The sequence below is a fragment of the Sardina pilchardus genome, chromosome 10 (genome assembly GCF_963854185.1).
Source record: "Sardina pilchardus chromosome 10, fSarPil1.1, whole genome shotgun sequence".
NCBI lineage: Eukaryota > Metazoa > Chordata > Actinopteri > Clupeiformes > Clupeidae > Sardina > Sardina pilchardus.
In genome coordinates this window covers 3,947,463-3,969,469 of record NC_085003.1, presented here as the reverse complement: position 1 = coordinate 3,969,469, position 22,007 = coordinate 3,947,463, and the positions used below count along the sequence as shown (strand labels likewise).

General features: G+C 39.2%; 1 protein-coding gene across 1 annotated transcript in view; it reads left to right on the top strand.

Annotated features, from left to right (window-relative positions):
• ferry3 (FERRY endosomal RAB5 effector complex subunit 3) overlaps positions 1-21,324 on the top strand; it is a 41,991-nt gene extending 20,667 nt beyond the window's left edge. Inside the window, exons 10-14 of the mRNA XM_062547152.1 lie at positions 3,398-3,469; positions 8,221-8,423; positions 18,790-18,847; positions 20,011-20,078; positions 20,328-21,324. Of these exons, the coding sequence (XP_062403136.1) occupies positions 3,398-3,469; positions 8,221-8,423; positions 18,790-18,847; positions 20,011-20,078; positions 20,328-20,420 (494 nt within the window). The 3' untranslated portion in view covers positions 20,421-21,324. The remainder of the gene's footprint in view (positions 1-3,397; positions 3,470-8,220; positions 8,424-18,789; positions 18,848-20,010; positions 20,079-20,327) is intronic.
• Positions 21,325-22,007: the final 683 nt, after the last annotated feature.

The window sequence follows — 22,007 nt, the reverse complement described above, 5'->3', positions numbered from 1 at the left end:
GTACAAAGGGCTCTCCATAAACAAGAAGTTACACAAAATTACACAACAACACGCCCCCCTAAGTTGTCCAGAAGCAGTTTCACACAAATCAAAGGACCTCCACTGTGAGTTCTGATGACTTAAAAGTTACATCATTTCACAAATTGCTGTTTCAGTCAAGAAAATTATTTACAATTGCATGAAATGCGTTTTGCTGGTATGCTCTGTTCTGGGGGGCCCCTGCCCTTTCATGTTCAAATATGGAAAGCCCAAGGTAGGGAGAGCAACAATAAACCCCATGGGGTTCAGAACAGAACAAACATCAATGACAAGACATTGATAAGTCAGAAGTGTAAGGGGGTTAATGGGAGGAGGTGGTTGTCAGAATTGCAAAAAAAGCCACTGGCAGCAGATTGGCAAAGGCAGTTTAAATCAGCGGTCTGAATGATCTCCGCCAATGAAAGCAAGGCCTGGTTGGCTGGCACTCAGCTGCCGATCAGCTGAGCTGTTAGATTGACAGTCAGCTGGGCCATCCAGGGAAGCTAGAGAGACTCTGTGATCTGCCTTAACTAACGCTGTGTTCTATTTGTCACAAGCCGTCACCATGTTCAAATGGAACACACAATATACAGCCAATGGCTAGAACAGTGGGGGGAAACGAGGCAAAGCATTTTTCAATAAAAAAAAACTTGCAGACTTTATGAAAGCTAGGTTACACATTTCTTATCTTTCTAATGCCATTTGTTAATGTGTCAAGCGCTTATTACACATGACAAGACTAAATCTACAATCTGGAGCTGCATTAAGGGACGTTGCACTGGAGGGACTTTTTGCAGTTCCATTTTTTTTTTGTAGATAACTTTTTGTGTGTATACGGACTATTATTTAATATGACTGCGGCTCAGTCCTGCACATTCTCTCCACAAAAATAAATCACTCTTGATAATTTGTCTCCATCTCCTAGATCCATCTCCATTTTCATACCTAAAAGTTCTAACCAAGGTCCGAACCAACATTAATTTTTAGTTACATTGAACACATTTCTGATCCGGTTAGCTAATGGTTTCACATTGCAGTTTTTCTAGCACACTGAAGAAGTTTTGTTTGACATCCCTGCGTTCGTTACCACCTACGTGTGTTGCGTCTCCCTTTTTGATTTGTTTACAGGTGTGTGTCTGACATTGACATGCTATCAATTTGGCGGGTTTTCCCACCTAAAAGCACTGTTTTTCACATACGTAGGTGGGTGATTCTATAATTTAGGGTACACTGCATGTCCACTGATGTTAAATATACTTATACAATCAAATTTCTTCAAACAAATAACATTTTGTTTGTATACTTGCTTCATGAAATAACATCACATAGACAATATGTGAGATATATTCTTCATTTTGCTTAAAATGTGTCATTATAGCCCTAAATGTACAGTTTTGTCCATGTCCGATTTCAATGTGAGAACGTTGAGGGTCCAAAAACATCCATTAAAACCATTGAAATAAATACATTATTTGTGCAATCTTTTTCAAAAGTCTTAATATTAAAGGAAAATAATAGTTTAAAATGTAAATTATGTATTTAAATACTTAAAATAATATAATTTATTTATGTCCACAAAATGTTGGTCAACTATGTTACAAACAAAACCTCCCCCGGTAACTCAAAAATGGTTTGTCCCAAGACCATGTGACCAGCACCATGTGATGTCATTTTCCTCTGCGGTGGTCATTTCAAACACACCATGGCGTGTCTCCTCTCAGTTTTTTGAATATTTGATGTAGAAAAGCATATTGTCAACGCCCGTATTATTAACCATCAACTATGTTATGTACATTATCATGACTTAAAAAGTTTTATTCATTATAATTCCATTTTGTGTTGAATTCTTCCATTAACCTGCTCTAAAAAATGACATGTGGTTAGCTAGGCTAGGTCCACCATTTCTGTTATGGGGAAGAAATATGGAAATTGTCAACTAAGTTACGGTCAACTAAGTTACGGTCAGCTCTATTTTTCAACTAAGTTACACCGGAGCTCAACTATCTGTCAACTAAGTTACATCAGTGATCTATGGAATATTGTGATAATTAATTGTTTCTATGTCATTTATATCGACTGGACCTTTAAATATACACACATTTTATATAGATATATTATTTTACTTAACTCATTTCAGATTTTTGAATACAAAAAGGATGATTTTATGTCACAAGTCTTTGTGAAATTAAAGTTTTGTTAGTGTGCATTTCAATGTATTCTCTGTGGAATTATGTATATTGTTTAATAATTTAGCATTTAAAATAAGAGGTTTTCACCAAAAGGAACTTTGGTAATTAAATTCTGTCTCATGAATAAAATGTTGTCCATGGTTAAGAATACTGTATGTCCAGTCAACTAAGTTATAATGTCAACCGTGTGATTTTCATTGTCACCTAGGTTACACTTTGATTTTTAAAGTTAAAACAGCCAATATTGATGTTTCTTACATTTTTAAGCATTCTACTTATTTGAATAGGTTGGACTTTACTATAACATATTTTTGAATGATGAAAGATAGCTTAAATGGAGATTTATAATGAAAAATATCCTCGTCCATAAGGACGGTTATACATGCATTGCATATTCATCTTTAAAAAAAGGTTGGTTCTAAAAATAATTTAAAATAACTATTGTATGTGTAGCAGAAATAGACTCAAGAGCCTTCTAAATTGCATTTCATTTCAAGTGCAAGACTGAATTTAATGTTTTTTGTAACACCCTGTTTGTCCGTAACATAGTTGACCAACTCTCAAGTAAAAACCTGTTTTTTATTTAAAAAACTCAAAAACAGTTAATGTTTAAGCTCTGCAGATAACAGATATGTAACACTGAATTAATATACTATATTGAGACATTTAATGTTCCACTGAGAAAGGACAGCGCTATTTTGCTTTTTTGCTGACATGGAATGTACCCTGAATTAGAGAATGACCCAGGTACAGTGTGTAACGTTTTCAGTTGGTTGTTTACAAAATAATTATTTCACATTCATAAATGTGGCCTCATTCATGTTTAATTAACACCACCAATTGGAAGCATACTGTACCTATTGGCTTATAAACATAGCTTGGGTTGACTCTCGGAAATAAAAAATGAAAATAATGGTGACCAGCTAGAAAATACAGCTCTGTCTTTGCCGTCTGCATGCAGAGAAAAACACAACATGTTCAAATGTTGAATGAGAAATATGTTATTTTATGAAAATATACAGTATAATATATTAAAACATAATTTTGAATTTGATGCCAACAATTGGGGTTACTAACAACTAGTGAACTATTGTGCAACTATTCTCAATATCATCATCGAACAACATATTTTTTAGGTCAGGTCTTTAATATTGGATAGTGTGTTTGACACATCTCTGTGTGCACAACAGAACTGCCAAGAACAAGTGGAGCTGAGGATAAGAACAAGAATGTTGACAGAAATCCTGCAAATATCTTACCAGGTATGTCTGTCGGTCTGGTTATCTGTTTTGTTGTGCCGTGTTTGTTAAGCAGCAGCCTCTATATTCTTTGACACATGCCTGTTTTGCAACTTTGGATTTTTTGAGAGCATAATTAGCATGCCAGTTCACAAAAGATATAATCATTTCATTGAGTTCACAGTTAAATTCTCTGACCATGACCGAATCCAGTATTACATTGTTGAATAAATTAGGAAGGGAAAATGATTTGATTCTCTCTGCAATCTGGTATTATATTAAAATTCCACTGATGATATTGCACTTTACTTTTTTATATAATGTCAAGGTACTTGGTGTTGTGTTGTATTGTTTTTGTGTGGGGTTATGGGAGGGTTTAGTGGTCCTGTTGTTGTTTGTTGTCTGTCCATCATATGGTGCAAGATGAATTTCCGAGAGGATCAATATCTATCTTAGGCTTGGTAAACCTGCGTACTACTCTTTCCAGCCTAGTTTTGTCCTGAGCGGTTGTGTGACTGAAGCATGGAAAAAGTGAGCACGCTTTCAATAGTTGACCTATAGAAGTGGGTCATGGCAACTCGGCTGACTCTAAACTTTTTGAGCTGCCGCAGAAAGTCGCTGGTGGGCTTTGCTGATCTTAATATTAGTGTTGAGCTCCCATGACATCTATCTATCTATCTAGAGCTGTGCTCATACGTTTATTAACCCATGCTAAAGTTGACTAAAAAAAGAAAAAGACATTTTAAAAATAATCTATTTTAATTTTCAAGGCCAAGGGAACTTTATCAGGATGCATAGTATCCTGGCCTGGATCCATGAAATAACTGGCCTTTGAAAATAAAAATCTGCCTGCCTCTATGGGAATTTATCATAGGAGTGCTTATACTTGCCCCCCTGTATTTTAAAGGTGCACTATGAGATCTTGGATGGTTTTTAGAGCAATATTGTCTCAAATCATAGCCATCTCCCTTTGATCAGCTTGCTGCCTGCTCCCTGAATACATTGTGAAAACATCCAGGTCTCTGGAGACAACACAGGGGCTGTAAAACGTCAAACAATCACTAGGGCACAAGCTGTGTACCAAAACATAACAAACCATATTTCAGCCAAACACCAACAATATGTTTAGGGGAGGGGTTGGGGGTTAGTGAGCATGCGCATACGGGTTGGGAAGTATGCATTGGAAAGTAGTGTTTTGTTTGTTTACGTGGAATATCAACAGAAGTAACATCATTCAGGATCTCATAGTGCACCTTTAAGGGAGAACATATATTTATTTACGGTCCATTATTCATTCACAAAGATTATTTTTTTATTTAAGGCATTAAGATCAAGATTCAAGATTCAAGATTAAATTTATTGTCATTCTCTCATGCACACCTGTACACACAGAAAATGAGATACCGTCCCCCTTAGCATTTGGTCAGTACACACATAAAAGAACCTCAGAGTCTATACACATAAAATAGGGTTAAAAATGAATTAAAAAATATCTTAAAAGAACATTTAAGACACTACAACATCAGACACACTACAACATCACAGAGAGGAGGCTGCTGTTGCTGGCTAAAGTGCAGGTACAGTTCTATGCCATAAAGTGCAGTGTGCAAGGACAGTCCATAGTTCTTAGGGTGGCAATGGAAGAGGGCATAAGCTGTTCGCTATCTTCAGTGCTTGTGGGAAGAAGCTGTTGAGCATTCTGCTTGTTCTGGAGGGGAGGCCCCTGTATCTTTTCCCAGATGGCAGGAGGGTGAAAAGATGGTGAGAGGGGTGGTATGGGTCCTTAATGATGCTGGTGGCCCTACGGGCACATCGCTGCTCGTAGATCTCTCCTAGGGAGGGGAGTGGGGCGCCGATGATTTTGCTGGCCGTCTTTGACAATTTAAGATCAATTTCCAAAAGATTTTATTCCTCTTTTTAACTTTAGTATGGGTTCATAAACTTATGAGCACAACTGTACTGTGTATATAAAAGAAGACATAAATGTATATTTGGCCCTCCAACGTCTGTCTCACACCTAAGCAATGTACTGAAAAATACCTTTAAAGGTAGGGTATGGAATTAGCTTTTTTGGCCATTTTTGCAAAATCACTTGAAATCCTATTCCTAACCCACTTAAAGCCACTGAGTTGGAAGCACTGAAATGGAAATTAAACACGTCATCATCTGCGGAACGGGCAGGGCTCGAAAAACTCCAGCCAATAGTATTCTTTACCCTATACCATCATTGCACAGCTCGCTCGTCAATCTAACGGTCTTACTCCTCTTCCTCCTCCCCCCCCCCCCCCCCGCGCGCGCGCGCGACCCTTTCGTGCACACATAGCACGAAAGCTGGTGACCGCGAGTCAGTGCTGAAACGAAACCAACTAGGGCTGCTGCCTATGCCTGCTGCACGTCCCATATGTTCCCCTCTTATTGTATGTGTCACTTCATTTCTATACAAACTAAGGCAGCGGATACCTACGGAAACTCAATCACCCACGCAATAAATAAGCTATGTAGCAAAAATTACATTTTACCGTGACTCGAAGAGTGTTGTAAACATGAAACCGAAACTTAACCGCTTGGAGCTACAGTGGAATAGGCGAACCAACGGGCCAGCACTAAACTCGGATATTTCAGGACATAAACGCCCTGGTAAGAACCAAACCAGATTCTGTTCAAATATACACACCTATGGCTACTGAAAAATGTAAGTTATATCAAATGTTATTTTGGTGTATTAAAATGCTAGCTTGACTCTCGCCAGACCCTTGTAGTTCCGCCATGCTCCACCAAAGGCGTTTCGCTGAGCTCCACACAAGGGTCTGGACGCGAGGGCAATCCAAACCCCTGTGCCAGTGATCAAAAAATGAGCAACCAATCAGGAGCACCGAAGCGAGTGTTTGATTCAAATAACAATGGCGGCACGCAGCGAGGAGTCTTGTGCTGACATTGATTCTGCTATTTCAACCGTTTTGTCGAATCTATCGAGTATTCATTCTTTAAAAGATTAACAGAGAATAGTTTTGAAGACATTTATTGGTGGCAAGGATGTTTTTACTCTTCTTCCGACCGGGTTTGGCAAGAGCTTGAAGAAGCCTAGCACGTCATTCAAGATAACAGGCAAGTGGTTTATCAAATCACATGCGAGGATGTTTTACAAGGACCTGCCTTCAGAAATACATCTCCTATCGAGAAGTCCCAGATCCTTGTGTGAAGCAGACAGCGAACTACAGGATCTGGCGAAAGTCAGGTTATTAAAATGCATCATTGTTTTAGAATTTCCGAACGAAAGGGCTGGTAGCCTAATTGGTGCTTTTACCATAATGTAGGCTATAAAATCAACCTTGTCTGATTTGTGGAACTATTACCTACAATCCTTTGGAGGTGAATAGAGAATGTAATTGGAGAAGTTGATGAGCGATTGATTGTATGGAGACTAGCTCATAGTGCTGTGGACGCCAGACTGGCATTTCATTTAGCCTGCTCACTCTCGCGCATCTGAATTCTCGCTCGTGCATGAATGTGCGTCCATGGAGGGAGGGACTTCAGCTGTATATATTCAAAATCTGCCTGCCGTTTTGCGAATTCCGTACCCAACCTTTAATTAATTATCTCCATTTCCTGTGAACATTTATTTGAGTGTTAGTGTGTTGCTTAGTGTGTCTTCCATATTAGAGTTGTATGTAGTAGTATATTTCATTGAAGGTATTAATATATTCCTTTACTTCCCTATCCACTTTTATTTTATGTTGTGGTTTTCTTTCAGTTGTGTCATTAACATCTACTCCTTATTAATTTTATTCATATTTGCTTGTATTGCAAAATTATACATAGATTTCTCGAAAACATGCACGCGCACGCAAGGGGCAGAAGGCACCGTGAACAGCATTAAGCAGCTGCTCTCCGTGAAAAGATTAAAATGAATTTTAGTGCCGAAAACAGCACTATTCGAAATGACGATGGTTAGAGAATGTTCAGGAATGTAAAGTAATGCATTTATTTCCCAGAAACCACCAAAACCGCCAAAAAGACGATGTTCTAAAACGGATAGTTCCGGTCCTTGATTGTGATTGGCTGAATCGCGTTCGATGCCGTTGTAAATATCACGATAAACTCACACCTTGACCGCATTTCGTTCTATAGTAATGCGCTACCACAAAACTAGCACAAAACTTAGAGTGGCTGCGTCTTCTTGTTGCATGGCAACCATTCATATGGGGGGAATATATTTCTTGGCGGAAGAAAGATTATCTATCAATACATCATTACATTGTCGTTGCTGTGCCTTCGTTTAATGAAATCTTGCTAGATCGACGTAGTAACCATTTTAGAAAAGCAATAAGCCACTCGAGTCCGTGGGTTATACTGTATAATCGAACAGCTAAGGGGGTTTTAGGCACTCCGCTTCGCGTCATGCCTAACAACGCCCCTTAGCTGTTCGATTATACAGTATAACCCACGGCCTCTCGGGGCTTATTGCTTAATTATATAAATAATGAAAACGAACAACAAACTCTGAAATAAACTCAGAAATGAGATGTTATCATCATTTAGACAACAGTGGCATACAAATAATGCCGATTGTAGCTTACAGCAGCTGGTTATTAGGTTAACTTTATAACGTTATGACTGGCCATCCGGCGTCTTCTGCCCCTCGATTGTGCACGCATCTAGTTTTGTAAACGGGAAATCTGTGTATTAGTCTGAACTCTAAAGCACATTGGGTCAGCCTCTGTTGCTTTAACTGTGCTGTAGAAATAAATGAGAGCTGACTTGACCTTTTCCCACAGGTGAATTCTACATCACTCGACATTCCAACCTGTCTGAGGTGCATGGTGTGTTCCACTTGTGTGTGGATGACAACGTGCGCTCTGGGAACATCACAGCCCGTGATCCCGCCATTATGGGACTGCGGAATATTCTCAAGGTCTGCTGTACCCATGACATCACCACCATCACAATTCCCCTTCTACTGGTCCATGATATGTCAGAGGTGAGACTTTGCTTTGTATGGTCACATGAGGTCACTAGTTTTTTTGATTGTCCATGGAAAAGCAAGGTTATGAACAGGTTATAAAGTTTCATAGGCATATAGCCTGGTACATTAACAAAAGGAAATTCATAATCGTGTGGTCTAGTATTTTGCCATTGTGCAAAGCTTAGAGCCATTTCCTTAGTATAGAGCCATCTTCCTTTGGAGTTTTCACCCCAACTCTATATTAGTGCTGTCAATCGATTAAAAAAAATTAATCGCGATTGGACTTTTATTTTGACAAGTTTTCGTCGTTTTGTCTTCCACATTCATGAAAGTGTTGGTATGAATGTTGAGTCACGTTTCATGAATCAGTCATGAATGCTTCATGTGCAGTTCATGACAGCTGTTATGAATGTGTTCTGAATGAACCTGTCAAGTAAAGTGTTACCCAAACTTCTCTCCTCCTAGAAGTTCAGATACTGCAATAACATAAAAAAGCTCTTCATTGTTGTAGCCTAATTCAAGCCTAATTCAAACATAGTTCTTCTCTCACACACACATACTGAATGTGCACGAATGCACACACACTCACTCACACACACACACACACACACACACACACACACACACACACACACACACACACACACACACACCAAATGTGCATGTACGCGCGCCCACACACACACACACGCGTAGGCACGCAGGCACAAGACAGATAACGTTAGCCTAACGTTACAGTAGCAGGAAGGGGAGAGAAGAGCCAGAGGGATGTCGCACACAAACACACACTTCACATTGACAGTAGCCTACATGCAGATAACTTTGCTCTTATCAACTGACCCTGGCAATGTTTTCAAACTAAACTTTCCATTCATTAGTTTGTTAGCAGCGTCCATTTTAATGTCTTCCGCTGGACATCTAAACAATCATAGACATCTGTCTATGTTCAATGGCATTGTGGGGCGCGCTTACTGTTTTGCCTCTGGTTTACAGCCAGGTCCTGTAGTTTTTCTAACGTGGCCACAGCAGTTTATGGAAAAACTGCGTTAATCTTGCGATAACAAAAATAACGCTGTTAAAATGTTTTGAGTTAACGCGTTAATAACGCAATATTTTTGACAGCACTGCTCTATATCCTTCCTTTCACACGTCACATAGGGCCAACATATTGTTTGTATCAGTGTACGGGAATCGTCCCGTATTTGACACATAAAAGTCTTGTTCCGTATTGAACTGATACGGAACGCTCTTTGCTATTAGAGTGAAATTAGGTCCGGTGCTTCACCTGATAATTTTCTGCAGAATTGATCACGCAATCGTGGACCGACAGAAAAAGAAAGCAAACATTTCTGCAATCAGGAGGAAATGCTAGCTAATTCGATGTGATTAAACATAGAGCCATACAATTAAGTGGTGGTATGATGAGCTTTCATTGAATGCATGCGTGTGCGCGTTTGTGTGACAGAAATTGAAACTACTCGATAACGTTAGTGTCAACCCAGTAAGCACAAGAACGTCTGCAAGGCGTCTTGCAGATGTGTTCGAAAGGTCTGCTGGACGGCTGTAAGATGTATTCTAGAGCAGGGGTCTTCAACCGGGGGTCCGCGGAGGTACTGCAGGGGATCCGCGAAAATATTTTGTCTGAAGCATTTTTTTTTCTCCTCCAAAAAATAAAATTGGTTTTATATAAAAAGAAATTCGCTTGAAATAACACATTCATGTGATCCTCCCTGTGTAACTTTTTGACAACCTATGCCAAAACACATTAGCAATCAAATAAGAATGATGGATCGGTTGTTTAACTCCCCGGGGAAGAGCCATGTAGGTTCGGATAGAGGATGCCAACACGGCTTCCATGAATAGCCAGTAAACGCAGAAACACAAGAAAAGACTCGTACATACTTGATCCAACTCAAATATGCCTAGCCTACTAAATTGAGTTGGATCATCGCGCTTAAAGAACACTTTTTCTCCCGTGCGTTTTAGTTTAAAAATACCTTCGTTTTCAGCAGCATCGGACCATAAGCAAACTCGTTCTTTTCATTCCGTGATATAAATTACGTTCCGACTGTTTGATTCGTTTGCTCAATGTCGGGACTGATTTGATTATTTGTTCTGATTATTTGTTCTGTGTGATGTTTTGCTTTTTTTTTTTTTTTGTCTTTGCGCGTCAAGGTGTCATGCGCGAATTGATTCATCCGACGTTCTCCGCGATTTCATAGGCTACCATCACAATAAAATGATAACGATAATCTCATGTGTTTTTGTTTCCTTCTGTAAGACAGTAGTATTTACACAAGAGTAACAGGCTTTCTGTCTATCAGTTTGAGCTAATGAAGCTTTGCCTGTATTTAGCTGAACATATCCACCTTAGTAAACCCTTGTGACATTCATTCTATTATAGGGCGAATTTATGCAACACTATGTTAAGAAATATCAGAAACGAGTTGTATAAAGCAGTAGGCTAGGCCTAGTTACCCCCTTGTTAATAATAACTTCTGTTTAGAATGTGCACGTGCGTGCATGTATAGTAGGCTAGGCACTCATGACTGACTGTCCAAATGATAGACAGGATTTGAGGTGTGGGGGTCCGTGCTTAGTCCCTCTCACAGCCAAGGGGTCCTTGAGCTGAAAAAGGTTGAAGACCCCTTTTCTAGAGAGCGTTTGCTCATCTGGCAGACGTATCTGATACGTCTTGCTAAGATCTTCAAACAGCGTTTAGCAGCCGTATCCCAGATGCTCATCAATACGTCATAATAGGACATCCATCTCCCTAACGTCTTACAAAGATCTTATCCACCTTATTCCTTAACCCGGAAATATGTATCGTTGCGATGGTTACGATACTGTTTTCAACTTCCGTTCATTCGGTTAACATGTGCGTTCTCCATAGCTAACTAGATTATGCCTCAACTTAGATTTCTTTCGAAATGTTGACAATTCTGCCCTCAGCATGTATACACGACATCATATATAACCGATATAAAATAGAAAAGTTTACTTTTATATGCGTTATGATATGTTAAGCACCGTAAACAGTCACGTTAAAACAGATACAATGCAGCTTCGCCGGAAATAGAAAACCGTTTCGGTGTCATGGCGACCCCCATTGTTGACTGCGGAATATCGTGGATAAAGGTATTAAATATGATAAAGATCTAGAACTACGACACGCATTCTCAGTGAGATGCCGCCGCTGTTTGTAAGATCAAAATAAGACGTTCGAAATGGAACGCGATGTAATTAAGCTGTTCAGATCTTTTCCAGGCGTCTTGGAGACGTATTTGTCTCTATTTGTGCTGACTGGGAAAGCTTTGCTTCAACCTGTCGGAAGGCTATTTAATTATTTAACAACATTTAATAGAGCAACGTGGCAACTTCCATACAAACAGGGCAAACATTGTTTAGCATTGAGTATTGTTTACCGGTAGTCAAATTTGAATATAACATGGTCAGAAGATTGTAGCCTTAGTCTTTCATTTAAAGATCTCCAGAATATGCCTATCTGCACGGCCGTTTACCATAGACAAAAGTTGGTACTAGGCCTATTGTGTTTTCTTACATTCAGGCATTCAAATGAAATTTCATTATAAACCATATCATTTTATTTCTCCATTTGCCTACCAGTGAGTGTAGCCGTTTTCAGACAGCGGTGTATTTTCGCAATGTTCACAGACTTCTACTTTCAGCAAATAGCATACCCTATGCGTCATGTCTGAATGTCCGGTATCGTCAGAAATGCGGCAGGTAATTATCGCAGAATGTGCAGAAACCTGTATGAAAACGGCTTATGATGCTTGCATGAGGGAAACATCCCAAAACAATAGCACCCATATTTGCTGTTTGTTTTCAGAAGTATCTCTCATGCAAACATGCAAAAGAAGCAGACCCCTGATGTGCAGGGGACTTTTTGTAAACAATTTTGGCACAAACATTGACTGCTTTGAAGTGAAAGTGCATGTCTAACAATATAGCATAATTGTGATATGATAATCATAATGATGATTTGATGGGGGGTGGGGTGAGGTATGTGTGGGCCCTATGACCCCAAAGTCTGCCATGATTGGGCCTCAACTTAAAGAAGTTTGAGGCTGCGTTAGTGTTTCTCAAAGCCTACAGCGGCTAGCGGGTCTATGTATTTGTGTCGAGATAACCCTGAAATGTAAAACCATCGAAATTTATTCAGTGGCCTTTGTGCCCTATCATGTGGCCTTGGTGCCCCTAAAAAGAAAAAGAAGGTGAAGGCCAAATGGCCTTGCCCCTAAAATGACGAAATTCCCACCCTGATGCGCGCACACACAAACACACACACACACACACACACACACACACACACACACACACACACACACACACAAGCTGTTTTGAAATCTAATAAACAGCTTCTGTTATGTTCGGGAAAATCTAAATTCTGCTTTAAATCTCAGATTTCCATCCTAACACCGACTTCACACTTGCACTTGAAATCAGCTCTGTAATACGCAATGCTCCCCCATTTGATGTCATACTAGACCATTGAAAGTGTCGGCATTTCAAGTTTGGGAGTAAAATGTACAATAGTGTTATTTTATTTTTTAACTAATTGTTTATTTTTCACAATATGGGCTTGTGCACCACTATGGATCATGCACGTTCCTTTTCGATGACTTCCGTTATACACTTTATCGTTTAAAAGCATGTTAATATGATATTATAATAGATAAATTATCAGTACCATAGCAACGCTAACTTCCGTCTGATAGGAACCGTCTGTTGCCTGTCAAACAAGTTAAAAAATTGTAACGCTTTTCACACCGCACTCGTTCGGACCCATTATGGTTATGGTTATGGTGGTGGTGCTTAGCAGACGCTTTTGTCCAAAGCAACGTAAACAAAACAACAAAGTAATTAAATTTAGCAGTTGATCATACTATAGCGTTGACTAAAGAGAATAGCTACTTAACAATAAATAGTGTCAATATAAGCAATCCAATGAAAATAAAACAATGACTAAATAGGAGAATAGTAGTTCAACAATAAAGCCATTCAATCAATTACAATAACAATAACAATGGAATAAAAAACAAAAATAAAACAATGTCAATTTATTTTTGGCGTAATCTGGTGTAATAATCAAGGGAAGTTGCAAACGTACTATGGGTGCAGTGATATCTGAAAATAGTCCCCATAGGCAACGAGCAGGAAGTAGTGCGTGATATCACTGCGCTCATGGTACGTTTGCAACTTGCCTTGATTAATACGCCAGATGAGAGTGTAGTTCCATGTCAAATCAGTAGGGGTGGCACGTTTTTTGAAAAATGCTCCGAACCGTGCGGATGGCATGTCACGGTTCGGGGTAGTGCTGTGCGATACTACGGTATATATCGTTGTACGACAGAAAAATGTCTATCGTACGATACAGTCCTCTACCGTGTATATCGTAATTTTAACTTGTGTGGCTGTGACTGCTCAGACAATTTAACTGCAGGTGCGTTGCCGCTTCTGGCAGCAGGCAAAGTAAACTTAATTTACTTAATGTTCCTCCCCTCTCCCTGACCCTTTTTCTATTGATATATAAGCAGACGACTCCCCTCTTTGTTTTTGTTTTGTTTGTTTGTTTTAGTTTTTTATTTCTTTTGTTTTATTTTCCTTCCTCACCTGGGTGGGTGGGATTTGGGTGGGTGGGATGTGCTCAGGGGTTTAAGTGTGCTGAATTACATTATGTATTCAATGTATTGTTACTATAACTGATACACTTGTTCTTGTGTTATAATGTAAAAACTGGAGAACACCAATGTGACCTTGTTGATTGTAATCTGTGAAACAAGTCTCCAATAAAAAAAACCTACTTGGGGAAAAAAAAGAAGTCTAGGAAGAACAGTACAGTGCATTTTCATGCACTGTAATAATAAGAAGACGACTTGGAATAACAGTGTAGTGCATTTTCATGCACTATAATAATAAGAAGTTGAAGCCTAGGAAGAACAGTACAGTGCATTTTCATGCACTGTAATAACAGTACAGTGCATTTTCATGCACTGTAATAATAATAAGATATCGGATAACAGCACTCTAAATAACTTTGATCGTGATCTGTCACTGTCTCAGCAATGCCCTTTAGTTTAGTGCAAAGCCCCTTTTCCACTCCCAAACTAGTCAGACTCTACTCGGTTCGATATAGCTCTGTGTCACTTGACTGCAGATTCGTAAAGAAACGCAAGCACCCACATCATAATGGTGTATCTAAATTAGGTATGCACCAAACATGACATTTTACCGTGACTCGAGGAGCTGCAAACAGCTTGTAAGTTTATGTGTACAAAACCGCTTGCCAGCGAACATCACTTCCCATTACGGTGCAAACATTAGCTAGCCAGGTCGGTTAACAGGCTAAAATGAAATGGTTTGTTGTGTCCGAAAGTGTGTTTTATTTGTATCACACACAAGCAATGACAGAGAAGTTTCTGTTTTATGTTATTTCAGGTTAGTTTGCAACAATACACGTTTAACCACAGTCCTATACCTAGCTAGCAAACCTAGCCCTTGCCATTAACTTTCTATGTAGGCCTAGTGTGCTAGCTTGCTACTGTGCTAGCTAGCTCGGGTAACATGCAAAGTGAAATAATGTATTACATGTCCAAAAGTGAGTTTTATTGGCATCACACACAAGCGAAAAGTCAAAAGTCTCCTAGTCAAACGAAAAATGTCTGTTTTGACAAGGAGACTGGAAGTAGGGCCATTGTCTTGGTAGATTCGCGACGTGATGAGCTGTTCTAAAACCTTGCAACCACTACCTAATGATTGCTTTTCAACGGTGTGCAAATGCTGGTAACGATGTGCAACGTTTAATCATAGACAGTAAAAGAAATTTGCATTTAATTCACACCTCCGCAACAGTTTCGTCTCGTCGCAGATCTTTGGTGTGAATTAGGCATTATGTTTTTGTTGTGCGATGGCTTCCGTAGTTTCTACATGCTGCAATATAATCCATAACCGCTGGATGGGAGAATTTCTCAATGAAATGTTCTCAATCCTACACAATATCCCTTTAAAGTCTTTATTTATGGTTGAAAGAAGTGACTTAGAGGAGTATCTGCAACATTTCGACATGTGGATGTTGCGTTACCCTCAGACATTCCTTCAATTGGAGAGATACATTCACCATTGGACAAGGCCCCGTCGAAGTGGAAAGAGGTGCAGGAGGTTGTGCATTGTGCCTCCTCTGGCCTGAATGGAACATCTTATTGGGTCTATAAAGGACCTGATGTTCTGAAATTTCTATGGAAGCTCATCGTGATTATGGAAGAAAGAGACCATTCCAAAGATGTGTTGCTGGGCAGGCAGTATTGTTAACCGAAGGAGAGGAATACAACAACCACAAGCCAGTTTCAACACAGCATCTTTCCTTAATGTTGAAAGAAAGATTTTCCTTTAGCCTGGTGGCACTTGCTAAAAAGGCATTCCTTCAGACAGAAGTTGAGAATGACACTGACAGTAGACATTTTTTCTCTACCTTCAAGTCTCTCCTCAATCCTCCACTGCTGCTATCATCTAGTTTGCAGTCTGCAGAGTGCAGACGACTGCAACATTCACTGAAAAATGCCCCGTCCGATACACCTTTAAAAGGGGATTGTCTTGTACATGGTAGCATCATTGGACTTTTCTCTCTATGAAGGACCGAGGTGGCCACCCCACATTGAGGGAGGTGCGCCTCTGGATTAGGTGGTGTTGAGGGAAGAAGGTGGCAGGAGACAACATTCAAAAATATTAATTTATTGTCTGAAATACAGGCAGATCTGGGAAGCACAATTCACCTTTGGCTAAGCCCCGCCCCCCTTAGTTATTGTTGCGAAGTCCGTCAGTCTCTAACCGGAGTTCAGACCGGAGTTCAATGGAGGCCGTATGCCCGTCTGTAAAAGTTACAACCCATGAGGCTTTTTTACAGAGTCACGGAACTGTATTTCATTTAGAATCTGTTGAACAACACCAGTACGACATGGAGACACATGAATACAAATTAATATCTAGGTTTGTTGCGTGACAAACTTAAGACGGGGCGAATGGGACTCACTGATTTATTAGCTAGCTGTGCTAGATAGACTTGCCTGCATAATACAAAGACACCGGGTTAGGTCATGTAAGGAACTGGTACTGCAAATAAACGGAAACATAGTCTACATTGCAAAACGTTAGCGGCGGTTAGCTAACTATGTTAACGTTAGTCATCTACGAGTCTCCTCTAAAATGACAATCATATTATACACACGATGCTGACAGTGCTGAGAACATCCTTGTTTATCTTACTTATATCCTTGTTTATCTTACTTACATTAAGTTGACTGTGTGTCTTAATCCACAGATGTGGTGGAGCTGTTTCATTACGGTTTGCTACAGAGTAGGCTAACCCTTTGCTTAAAATAGGGGATAGCTGAGAGGAGAGACTTTAATCTAATTTAATATAATTACAAAAAATATATAATCAAGATTGAAAGCCATCATTCTGTGTATCGGTGTTGCGCTAATCCAACACATTTCGTTTGGTTGTCCTTTTTCAATTTACATCACTATTATCTTATAAAGCGGGGGGAAAATCACGGCTCCCAATGCATTTCTATGAAGCCATAACGTGAAACTGTCGGACTCTACTCTGCACACCATTTGATATATTACCATGTCTGATACCCAATGAATTGTCAGCATACCATGCCAGAAATTTAACCAGCAGTGGAAGTCCAGCAGCAGCAAAATTCTGTGACCTTTTTAACCGCTTTTACCATCTAATGCAGGGGTCTCCAACGTGGTGCCCGCGGGCACCAGGTAGCCCGCGAGACGCATATGAGGCGCCCGCAGCGCACCTTCTAAAAATAGCCCACAAGTCGTCTGCAGATCACGCTCTAAAAACATCCTCCGTTATGACGTTTTTAATCATTTAACTATAGACAAGAACCATTTTAAGAATGTATGTAGACAACAATCTGTAGCCTTAACTACATTAACATTAACTTGATATTGGTGGTGATACCTTAAGTTGTAGGCCTAGCTGGTTAACTTTTAGCCTAATTGGCTCAGAATACCGTTCCCATTCAATCAACAACGGAAGTGGAGCGCATACATGCTGCTCGCACACATGCAGAAAAATCAAGCTCGCTCGTCTGGTGTAGCAAATGGAAGCATGTCTTCGCGAAAGTTCTGTGCCCATTCCGTGTTTGTCCCATTCGTTCGTGCATGATTGTTGAAGGACTGAAAAACGTTTGCTTTACTGTAGCGCACGGGCCTTTTCTCCTCCGTGTAGCGCTGGAAATCGTGTGGCATGATCCAATTAACCTACCGGGCGCAACATGTTGTCAGATCATGGAGACGTGCAATAACTATAAAAAGCGTCTTTATAAGTTAGGGAAGGTGGTGTTGGTGATTGCTATTGAAATGTAAAAAAAAAAAAAAAAAAAACAGTTGTCCACTGAAATCAGAACTTAAACAGCCTCAAAATTCTTAATGGTGAGTAATGCCTTAAAAATGTAGCTAACCTAAATGATTAGTTGCACAAAAAATTTTTTTTGTTGTTGTTAAAAAATAAATATTAGGTTCCCCATGCAAACTTTGAAATTAACAAACTGAACAAGATGTTGCATATTGATATTAAAATATTGAAGAATCAGATGAAAATACAGTTGTTTAAAATATATAAAGGTGTATGGGCCTACAGCACATAATAATCTGACATTGTAAATCACCCACTATTTAGGAGGGTAACCCTTGCATAAAAGGTTGTGAGGGGCTGTTCGCTTCAAATGGGTAGCCCTCCATATGATTTCGAGTTCTTCCGGTAGCCCTCATCCCCAAAAAGGTTGGAGACCCCTGATCTAATGTATAGGGCATAAACGCACTGCTGGCGACGATCATTTGGATGTTGTAAAATATCAAAGTTGCGGGATGATTATATAGCAAACTGCATGTCTAATTCATCCCCCATCATTCATCCCGACTAGGAGGTACAAACCGACATAGGCATGTTTCACTTTTGTTGATATAATTTCTGAATGGTTTTATTGAGAGCTGAAAATGCAATGGTAGTCTATTTGACAGAAGAGAGATGTAGGTTGCTAGTTACAAAATATTAGCTTTCTATGTGGTATGATCTCTCTGAAAATGATGTTTACTTCAAGTGTTTCAATCATCCCAGCTCTCCTTATGTCTGTCTAGTGGTGTCTCATTTCCAACCTTTATGTCTTGCCAGTTGCCACTTAGGGTAAGATGAAGGGGTAGGGGTAAGACAAAGAAATGGGAAGTGTCTTGCTCAAGGGCACAACAGTGGATGCCGGGGATTGAATGTAGTTAAAACTGACTTGAGAGAAAAAATGAGAGAAGGCATCCCTACAAAATTACTTTTCAATTTCATTTTCAGGAGATGACGATACCCTGGTGTCTGAAGCGGGCCGAACTGGTGTTTAAGTGTGTTAAAGGTGAGACTGACCAGGGAAATTAGAGAAACCGTGCAGTGCAAATTGTTGCATGTAGAAAGAATCTTTGTCCAGTTGGGAACGTAAAAATTAACACGATACTCAGGAAGACAGAGGGCTATATTTACGAATGGTGTTCAAAAATCACTTTTTATCACTTAATCAACTCTTTACTCACTCCACTCAACTTCTCATATAACTTAATGTTACAGTTAGCTTGGAGACAGTGTGGGAGAGTTGTCATATTAGCAGCATACCATAGCAACAATCTGGTGTGCAGTTACAATATAGCTTCCAAAAGTGACAATCAAGCATTCTATTTACATGTTGTGACTATAAGTACAAATTTCAATGTAAAATGCAACACAACTATTTTCTAAGCTTATACTTGCTTGGAACTATATTCTCATTCAGACGAAGCTCTACAATTGCAGTTTTCAGGTGTTGCATGCAAATCACTCCACCCATGACGCAGTGCTTTTCCTGAATGAGAACATAGTTCCAAGTTTGCTTAGAAAATCTCCAGAGGGCTATACAGACTGCAAAAAGAGCTATTGGTGCTTACCTCCCATCTAATCCATGGACACTATCTACACACATCACCCTGCTGAAGCACAAACACTTAAACGCCAGACATAACAGTGGGGGGAAAATGATGTTTCATGAACCTCAGTGGGCAATATTCTTCTGTTAAGTCTACTCAGGGGCACTTCTTAATTTGTTCAGATTTATTAACACTTCCGGGTCTGAGGCCTTTCAGACACTCTGAGGCAGTTTGCTACCACTTTAGATTTTTAAGTTTTTTTAAAAATGTTGACTCTGAGAGCTATGAACAAAAAAAAATATGCACTGTACTGTCTCTCTGTGTGTGTGTGTGTGTGTACAAATGGTAAGAAAAAAAAAGTTTAGACATAAATTAGAAAAATGCAGACTGAACACCAATGTAATGTTTTTAATGTTTGAAAGGTTGAAATTCCAGTTTAATATTTTGAAATTATTTTAAATTTAATATTTGTATATACTAAATGTAAGTGTGGCAACTGTGGTATAGATGGGATAATGGGCTCTGCAGAGTTTGGGTAACAGAAAAGCAGATTATTATCCACTAATAATAATAATATCATGAATTACTTTAAAATGACAAGAATCTCTCTTTCACATGTTAGGCTTTATGATGGAGATGGCCTCATGGGATGGTGGCATTTCAAGGACCGTCCAGTTTCTTGTTCCACAGGTAAAATCTTTTTTCTAAATGTACAAAATGAGAGCCCAATCTGATTCATAGAGTTTGGTAACCCTTGTCTGAAACTTTTAAGCAGTGACATTGATTGAAGTATTACATCTGTGCACTATACTGAAATCATTTCAGAAGCTTTACAAAGCCTCTAAATACCTCTGACACTATATTTGACATTAGTAGATTTTGTTTACATGTATTCCGTATGAAATCCACTGATGTATTCTCTTTGTGCTTCATTCACAGAGTATCTCAGAAGAGATGTTCTATCAGCTCAGTAATATGCTTCCTCAGATCTTCCGTGTCTCCTCTACCTTGACGCTCACTTCCAAGCGCTGATTGAAACAAATGCGTTGGACATTGGCTACATTGGCTATCAGCCAATACCACTTTGTAGGTTACTCAAAGCCTACTTGGAGTTTGGGGAAAGTAACAAACAGCCATGTCAGGTGCAAATAAAACTGCTATCAGCATATAAAATAAAGATTAAATCAACTGGCTGAAAAATTAGCCTATCAAACCAAAATTGTAATGCCTCCTGTCATTTTTTTTTTTTTTATCTCATTAAAGTTTTCAAATTCACAGATTTGAATGCCCCTATTCCCTTTTCACTGCGATTTAAATAAAAGTGTCTAGTAGTGTGGACTTGCAAGAGATTTTCTAGTCCAAACATGCAGTTAGGCTCTTAAATATTTGAACCCATGTTAAATTTGACTAAAAAGAGGAATCATGTTTAGAAAATTTATCTTAATCCCTTAAGTAAAAAAAAAAAATTTGTGAATGAATAATGTATCGTAAATAAATAAATGTTCTTCCTTAAAATACCAGGGTCGTAAGTATTCACACCCATATGTTAAATTCCCATAGAGGCAGGCAGATTTGTAAAATAGCCTCAGATTATCACATACCCTTCACCAAACCTAGGGATTGGCATGGTGTTTTTTTCAGTTAACCTATTAGCTGGTTTGATGCTCATTGAGCTCAATACCAATCAAACTTAGTCAATGCAAATGTAGTCAACTTTAGCATGGGTTCTTCAAATACGTATGTGCCTAACTGTATGTACAGACTACTACCATATTTGTGTTACAAACTAACCTCATACACTTCTATGGAGTAGTATTTGAGTGCTGTGTCTCCTAATGAGAAATTCTCTGTTTGAATTTAATTCTGGATACTAAAAGTAACAAATGGATGAACTAATAACTAATGTCGTCTTTGACTGATTAAAGTTCAGAACACACTGCTGCATTTTTAATCTGTAATGGCCTTACTACACTTGCAGGTAGGTAGCCAATATTGCATTGCAATAGTCCAGTCCAAGAACCATGGCCTACACAAGAGGTTGTGTAGCATGTGTGATGGCGTCCTAGCCAGTGTTGCCAGACTTTGCTAGCCAAATAAGCTACCGGAATTGTATGTATGTGGTGCATTAAGATTGTATACAGGGCAAAGGGAGACGGTGTAATCCCACATCTTAAATAAGCCCATTCATTTTTTAAAACAACTAGTCATGAAGTTTGAATAATAGTCAGTTTGAGAAGTGGGAAGTTAACTTGGCTAGGCTGCAGCGCGGATGACTGATTTGTTTACAGTCGTGAACTAGACATTGGATAAGTTAACAAAGTTACCAGTGAGAGTAACTGGAGGAATGCATTATCATAGCCTATCCCACATCTTAAATAAGCCCATTCATTTTTAAAACGAATGTAGTCATGAAGTTTGAATAATAGTCAGTTTGAGAAGTGGGAAGTTAACTTGGCTAGGCTGCAGCGAGAGTTGCCGTTCGAGTTGCCGTCCGATCCGGTGGTCTCCAACTTTTTCATATCTCTTGATAGAAAATTTATAGAGACTTAAAACTCATATATGTTGTTCATCTCTTCAAAGCGTTTTTTTGAGACCATCCATGACTCAAAAAGCCGCTTT